The following is an 8,490-nucleotide window of genomic DNA, read 5'->3' on the forward strand; positions in this document are numbered from 1 at the left end:
ATATACACTGAAAAATGTATTGTCCATTACTTGGAGTGCAAAGCTCAGTGAAAATGAAAATCATATGAATGTAATCAAACAACATGCATGAATGAAATGAAGAAGACACAAAATCACCACCAACTCTACATACACAACCCAGCCACACAAACAGCTGTTTTTTTTGTTTGTTTCCTGTCAGGTGAAGTCTTAATACTTATGACACCCAAATTTGTATCCTCTTTCACGCTCGTGTAACCATAAAATATTTTGGTTTACTTGACCAAATGATTATATATACATGCATACGTACATACACACACATACGTGTATGTATATATTTATTCATATTTTTTATTATTTTTGTTTACTAAGGAGTAACTTTTGGACATATATTACAAAAAAAGAGGGTTTAAGTTTTTATACCTGCTACAAATAACTCTTGCAACTAAATGAACTTTTATTAATACTGACTTGAAAAACAATAAAGTATTGTTATTGTTGCTCTACTTGATTTACATAATAGTTCATTAAGATACCCTGTAATGAATTTTAAAACATGCAGAGTTTATTTATCTATTTTTATGTTAATTTACATGGAAAGAACCATGAAATTATTCACACATACAAACATGCAGACAGACATATATACACACCTTTAGCAATGTTTTTGATGGTCCTGCATTCCAAATAAATTAGGTAATGTGATCTTGAGAGGAAATGGAGAAAGAAAATTTATTTTTTAAACAATATATTCTTTAGAAATTAATGATATTGCACAACAGGAATAATGGAAGAAACTAAACATTAAATACAACATAACTGTAATCTTACTGAATTTTTCATATTTTACAACCAACAAGGTTTTTAAGTATATAGAGCATAGCACCCTGTTGCTTATACTTTCCTTGTATTTTTTTCAATGCAAGTTTATAAGTCCATATACTTATTTTCAAGTATTTATAAACTTATTTATCACATATCTGGCACAAACAGTATAGCCAGATGAAACCTTTATATATGAACATGGAAATATTCACAGAAATATGTAATTGTAACTCTGCTACAACAAGGCAATTTACAGTTTTGTTTAAATCTTTGGTATATGAAGACCATTGGATCTGTACAGTTTGCTTTACATTATCTTTTTTGTTTAAATAAAAAGCATCCCGACAACACCTGAGGTAAAAGCCTCAAAAAATCAGTAAATCATTGAAGATATACATCAAAATTGATCTATCTTTGTGTAAACAATCTACTGTAAAATCAACATTGAACCATATGATTAGTTCAAAGATTCAACTTTCACTACAGTTCATCTTGCTCTATAAAATCAGGTGGTAAAGGTGTCCCAATCGTCGTACTACTGCCATCTGGGGTAACAGACAACTCATTTGATGTTGCACATGCGGGTGTTGAGAATGTGGAGGGAGTCGGTGGAGGTGTAACTTTTAGAGAGCAGGACGAGTCTGAGGAGGATGAAGTAGATGATGTGGATGATGTTGACATTGACTTTGAATGTGATGCAAGAGATATTGTTGGGATGGGGTCAGCAACATTTTTATCTTCAATGCAAAAGGTGGAAGAGTTCACCATTGATCTCATAGGTGTTGGGGAGCATGATTCTTCTGTCCAGTCTGTTGATAAATCTCCACCTTGGAGTTCTCTACTCTGTGACTCCATCATCCCATTGACATGATGTTCCTCTGGATCTTCTCCATTGACTTTTGAAAATGAACTTTGCATTGCTGACAAGGAACATTCTGCAGTTGGCTTTGATTGCTCTGCTGTGGCGGCAGAATCTTCTGTGGCTGGCACCGATCCCTCTGCCATGCCATCAGAATCCTCTGCACTGAATCTGCAGCTCTCTTCAGCAGGCATGGAAGACTCGGCAGGTAACGAGGGTGGCACTTGTGGGGGTGGTGGGGTTCCCTCTGATGATGTGTTCCCTGGTGTGGGGTCCCCTGAGGCTGTCCCCCTGCTGGGTGTGGCCTGGGAATGTGTAGGGGAGCCTCTGCTAGAAGAGGCTCTGGAATGTGTAGGCGAACAATACTTGGCACGGATGTGTAGGAATGGGTCGGCTGACTTTAGATTAAACACTGTCACCTGGAATATAAAGAAATATTCAACTTCATTCATATGATAATAATGAAAAAATAGAAGAATTTAAGTCTTTTCATTACTGTACAGTAGGACTTCAAATGTTGGAATATATTGAACATTTTCAGAGACAGAGAATGAAGATCGATATCCCTTATACTCAAGAAAACACTTCAACTGTAACCTACAAATAACTACCAAAGGACAAAAAATGCAGAAAAAATGACAAAATACTAAATGGATACTAAATTAAATATGGTAATTTAAGACTTGAGATACTCTATACCACTATTATATATTGCTAAAGATTGTCTTTGAAGTATAGTATTGCATATAAATAAGCACTGAACAGGTCAGTGAAGTTTACAGAAGAAATGAAGCAATGATTCGTACTTCTGTGTTTGCTGATAGATGATATCAGACAACAATGGCAAATTCAGCAGTATATGTCAAAGATTATGAAAAGCTAAAAAAGACTAAAAATGGGAAAGCACTCTGAAGCCTACAGGTCCAGTTCAGAATGTTTAAGTCAGAACTGCCAAACACAGCCCTCAGGCTAAATCCTGTACAGGTTTGTCTTTTGAGTCATTTCACTTTGGCATGTCATATAAAAATTGCTAATGGTCCTAATCCCACATGCACAAGAAGTCTTATATGACTGTAATGAAACAATGCTATAATATATTTAGTGTGTGTGTGTGTGTGTGTGTGTGTGTGTGTGTGTGTGTGTGTGTGTGTGTGTGTGTGTGTGTGTGTGTGTGTGTGTGTGTGTGTGTGTGTGGGTGTGTGGGTGTGTGGATGTGTGGGTGTGTGGGTGTGTGGGTGTGTGGGTGTGTGGGTGTGTGGGTGTGTGGGTGTGTGGGTGTGAGCGTGTGTGTGTGTGTGTGTGTGGTGGAGAGTGTGGGAATTGGGGGTGTAGGTATGGTTGTGTGCATGGGTGTGAGTGTAGGTGTGGGGTTGGGTGGATGTGTGTGTGCACCTGAATCACTACACATAGTTAACCCATCTCAACTCTTTGCAGGTTTCAATCAAAACTAATAAGTCAAGCAGTTTAAATTTTGCATATATTTTCATGACTCACTGAGTATGGAGAGCAAGTTTATATACACACCAAAAAACAGACAGAGACAGACAGAAAAAGCCATTCAAGCAGGTTGACAGACACACACAGATAAACTGATAAAGACACACAGACAGACACACACACACACACACACACACACACACACACACACACACACACACACACACACACACACACACACACACACACACACACGCACACACACACACACACACACGAGTCTTCTCTAATATCAAGACTTATAACTTACCTTCACATGCAAATGAAGATAACAACTACTCTGACAGAAAACTAAAAATCTTCACCTCCAAAGTTGGAATACTTTCAATACTTTATCAAATGTAAATGTTACAAATATACCCTAAACAAGTAAAATATGTTTGTGAAAGTTTATTGCGTTTGCTGTATATACATCACACACAAGTACATAAGGTATGTCTGTTTCATATGGAATCTCTATTTCCTCTGATAAAAGATAAAATACCCTGGCAAATCTTTTTCAACAATATATACAAATATAGTTTACTATATAATTTTGTAACCACAGCCCCAATAATCTTCAACATTCAACCTTAGCTATAATATCAAACCACTATATACATGTATATTTTTTTCCTAGGAAGAATAATTTGTTTACAACAGAAGAAACCCATGCATGCACAAAAGTTCCCTTCCCTCCCCTTCTTTCGTCTCCCTCTGCAAACTGATAAGGCATATAAAGGATATAAGTAGAAATGAGGATGGCTAATATGTCATATTGCAAGCTTCTTTATTTATACCAAATATAACTGTTCAACTGGATTAACTTTACTGCTATTGAAATTAGGAAAAACTAGAAAACCAGTCATAGATGCTCCTAATCAACAAGATTGTTTATTAACACTCTCAAGGGATAACAAGTAAATCAAGAAAATAATACTATGCAGAGTCTAGCTGGCTAATTCAAAATAGTTAAGAAGAAATGTGGCCAAAAAATTTACACATGATTAAAAAATAGCTAATAATTTAATTATCAAAGGCATGGCATCCTACAAAATGTTCTATTAAATACTTACTGTATAGTATACTTACTTGTTAATATGACCTCTAGATGAAATGTATAAATTAAAGAAATTCAGTAAAACATAATATAGAATAGACAAAAAGCAGCATACAAAATGAAGAGAAATAAAATTAGGTATAGCTCAAATTTAGCATATATTTCTTTCTTTTTTTCTCTCCGTTTGTATGTGATCATGGTGCAAACTAAAAATTGAAACATGCCAGATTTTTAATGTTCTGGAGTATTTTTTATTTTTTTTTTTTTTTTGTTAGAGCACCTGGTTTCCCATATACTATATAATTGAATATAACTGATTAATCAAATAATGATGAAAAATAAAAATCACCACATTGACCACATTGGAATGTTATCTGCTACTTCTCCTCTTCCATGAGACAACAATAATATTCTACCTTCCACTGGGACACCTTACTTCATTCTATCAGATTTACTATAATCTTATAATTTTTGCTGGTATAAGTAAGGTCTATTGACAGAAATGTGAATGCTAGTTCCTTTTATTGATATTCTTTGGAACTATATTTACCATTTACTGAGAAATGCTGAAAATTTCCTTTAAGCATTAGTGGAGGGAGAGGATAGTATCATGTATCTTACTGAAACATAATTATGAACATTTGGCACTGCAGACTTACAGCCGATATACAAGTCTCATATTTGGTGTATTTCTATTGTTAATTATTTTCTTAATGTTTTAAATTGTTGATAATTTCATTACCCACTGCATTCCATCACATAAATATTTGTGATAGTATGATTTATAGCTACAATAACTGGTTAGATAAAATGAACTGCACCCATGTTTTGTTTCTGTTCTACTTAATGGAGTGGCCCTAGATTTTCAAGCCACTTCAAAGAATTTTCATACAAACAAAAGAGATATTTGTTTGGAAGGCACAAAATAATGTCTATGAAAGCAGGACTAACACAACCCCTAGACCTACATTTAAACATATCCCTAAGTCAGGATGATTTTAAAAATTACATATAAAGAGAGACAGAGAAGCGGAAGTCTTTAGAAACATTTGCAACAGCAGCATGATGAGATCAGCATGCATTATATTTCACACGGTTTAGTGAGGTCCTGAGAGAGTTTGACATCTGATACAATGCAAATTTGATCTCTTTTTTTTTCCTCACCTGTTTTGGATCATGTCGAAGCAGGTAATGCTCAAGTGTGTCCCAACCACCTCCAACTCTGACCATCACATGTTTCCCCTTTAGCAACTGGAAGAAGGAGGTTGTAACACTCATCAGCTCATTAGTGCAGTCACTGAAATAAACTGGTTTTCATGTTAGCTAGTCTTGAATCTATACAAAAAAACAGGTGATTTTCAAATGACTTATCCTTGCTTGGCTAAAATCCTTAAATTATTTATCTCTGAACTAATGCTACCATAACATTATATCCCTTTTGATTAATGGTTATTATATCATTAATTACTTACTACCTTGCATTCAATTTGTACAAGAAATGTGAATTTGTTAAACATGCAATACAAATTATTACTTTTCTAATAAAACGTACATGCTTTATAAGTCTTTACAAGGAGTTTCTATCATTACATTTAATTACTCATGTGTAGAAATCATACTGATACGCAGATATAAAGAAAACACAATAGAATTTCAAATAAATTAATTCTTTTATGACACCTAAAAGGATAATAAAGGAGAGGAGAAACAAAAGATTTAAGATAATAATGATTACATATGGTTCAAGAGCAGTGTTGACCATCGCAGGTGAAGTTGCAGGAGGGCGATGCTTCTGTTTGAGATGCAATAAGGAAGGAAAAAAATATAAGAAATAGAAATAACCCTCTATGAAGGAATTAATGTACACCAAAGCCAGTTAACTCAAGTAATACATTGAGACAAAAAATGAAAGAAAAGAAAACCCAAAGATAGTGAAAATAAAACTATTTACTAAAACTACAAAGAAAAAACAAAGAGGAGCTACACTGGGAATACTAAAATTCACAAAAGGGTAGAGTAATGACACAAAATGAAAATGAAAGAGAGAAGACATTTTTTTTTTTTTTTTTTTTTTTTTTATCAGGAGTGTCAGGAAAATAAATATGAACATAATACAAAACAGAAACAGTGTTTACATCCGAGGCAGAAGGGAAGTGGACTTTTCTCAGAGTCGAGGTGTTTAGTTGATGCCTCAGTGCGGAGCTGTTGCTTGTCTACCATCACAGGTTGAAGGGAGGGGGTGGGAGGAAAAAAAATACAGCTATTTGACACTGCAAGTTTACATGAATTGGGAGTTTAGGTACCTTAAAAGCCTCTTGATTTTACTTTAGTCTGCTTTTTTTGTGTGAAAGAACTTTTTATCATATGATTTCAATATTCCATTTACACTGGTGATATGTGATATTGCTTTAGACCTTGGTTATGATTATTTATGGTTAGGGGGAACCATGCAGTATATCAAATGCAAACATACAGTATTTGGGAGTAAAATAAAGACATGCAAACACCTAACAAAAGAGTATTTACAAACAAACACAGAACAGAACAAAACCCCACAAGAATAACACCATCTCCAGAGCATGGAAAATCTCTAAACATTATTTTAATATCTGATGTTTGTCTCTTAAAGTAGTGAATAACAGAAACTAAGAGATTATTACATATTTCTTTCTGGTGGACTTGAAGTCCCATGTACTGGGATGAGGAAGCTGATGTCTCAACACTAACTTCGTCTTGCTCTTTAAATTAAAAAAATAAAAATGATATATAATATAGGAAAGATTGTGGAAGTAAATCCTTTTTAAATATACCATGTGTAATTCAAACTAATAAACACCAATGAAGGATATAAAACAATCTAAAGGTTTTCTGCTTATTTTTGATGTTTCAAGCTACTCTACACAGAATCACAAACAAACAAACAGTTAAAACTCCTTTTATCTTTTTATCGGCATTACTTTGATCTCGAATGGTGAAATGATTTTGCTAGCTGCTGGGTTGTGGTGACGAGGACGTTTCACAATGGATTTGTCATCAGTTGCATAGCATTTCTGCCCATGACAAGAAACAGAAGATGAATTTAGTATCAGGGGAACCAATACATTCTTCTAATGACAATTTTCCCTGACAATACCATGTATCTCACACAGAAAGCATAAACAAACAGGTTATGATATATGGCTGGATCAAAATTTAAGACAGAATATTAAATTATGATTTTGATAACTACATTTCATCTTTCACCCCTTAAGAAAGGCTGATATTCTTAGAGGCATTAAATAGAATATTATACTATAATTTTGATAACTATGTTTCATCTTTCACCCCTTAAGAAAGGCTGATATTCTTAGAGGCATTAAAAAGAAACTTATAAAAATGACCAGTGACCATAACTACATTGTGTTACTTTTAACATATACAGAATATCGATCTGAATAGTAGGAACATATCTTACTATTCATTAAAAATAAGTTTTTAACAAAATATTTTCCTGTTTCCTTGATGCTAGTTATGTAACACTATCATTGGATATTTGGACTGTGTTTATTTTTCTAATAGTAAATGTGGAAACAATTTGAAGTATAAACCTAGTATTTTTCACTCTTTTCTTTTACTATCCTTCAGAACTTTGAAAAAGTCTTATCAAGCTACATCCCCTGACTTTTCTTTTTTATGAAACTGGAAAGCATTTTATAACATTTCCAGAAAGGCACATATTGACCCTTACCTACAAATTAAGCTGAGTGAAAGTCATCTTCGTTAAGGGGTTAAAGATAAAGTAGAACTAAAAATAAAGATTAACCAACTCACTTAATCACTCTGATATTTATGGCAAATGATTATTTAATTTTGCACAATAAACAAAGAAAACTTTTTTAAAATGTAAAAAAAAAAATGCAAGATTTACATCACAGATCCTAGGGGAGTGTATGTCCTTAGGAGGAGTACCCTTGGGCTGTTGGATGACAAGGACCTTCTTTGCAGAGCAGTTTTGCTTCTGTGCAACAAATTAACAGAAAGGAAATCAACACTTCCTCAAAGCTTAAAATTGTTGAGAGATGTTATTCAAGCCAATGTAAGAAAAATGACTCATATACACATATGTTTAAAAAACATGTAGCTTGAGTAAAAAGTATTTTGCATTAAACTTCACGCTACAGGAGTCTTCAAATAACTAAAGTGAAAGAAAGAAAGAAAAAAAAAAAGAACTTTACATCAGCTATATTAGGAGTCTGGGGCTTCTCTGATGTGGGTTTGTTACGTTGACCTTTCTTTATGTGCTTCCTGC

The 8,490-nt window shown here is 33.9% G+C and overlaps 1 protein-coding gene across 1 annotated transcript in view; it reads right to left on the bottom strand.

Annotated features, from left to right (window-relative positions):
• Positions 1-736: 736 nt before the first annotated feature.
• The window catches only part of LOC125041622 (mucin-5AC-like), a 43,200-nt gene continuing 35,446 nt past the window's right edge, over positions 737-8,490 (bottom strand). Inside the window, exons 9-16 of the mRNA XM_047636679.1 lie at positions 8,417-8,490; positions 8,110-8,199; positions 7,160-7,252; positions 6,863-6,940; positions 6,338-6,415; positions 5,938-5,994; positions 5,367-5,453; positions 737-2,085 (exon numbers count right to left, since the gene is read on the bottom strand). The exon at positions 8,417-8,490 is cut by the window's right edge and continues 16 nt beyond it. Of these exons, the coding sequence (XP_047492635.1) occupies positions 1,288-2,085; positions 5,367-5,453; positions 5,938-5,994; positions 6,338-6,415; positions 6,863-6,940; positions 7,160-7,252; positions 8,110-8,199; positions 8,417-8,490 (1,355 nt within the window). The 3' untranslated portion in view covers positions 737-1,287. The remainder of the gene's footprint in view (positions 2,086-5,366; positions 5,454-5,937; positions 5,995-6,337; positions 6,416-6,862; positions 6,941-7,159; positions 7,253-8,109; positions 8,200-8,416) is intronic.

The sequence above is a fragment of the Penaeus chinensis genome, chromosome 31 (assembly GCF_019202785.1).
Source record: "Penaeus chinensis breed Huanghai No. 1 chromosome 31, ASM1920278v2, whole genome shotgun sequence".
Taxonomy (NCBI): Eukaryota; Metazoa; Arthropoda; class Malacostraca; order Decapoda; family Penaeidae; genus Penaeus; species Penaeus chinensis.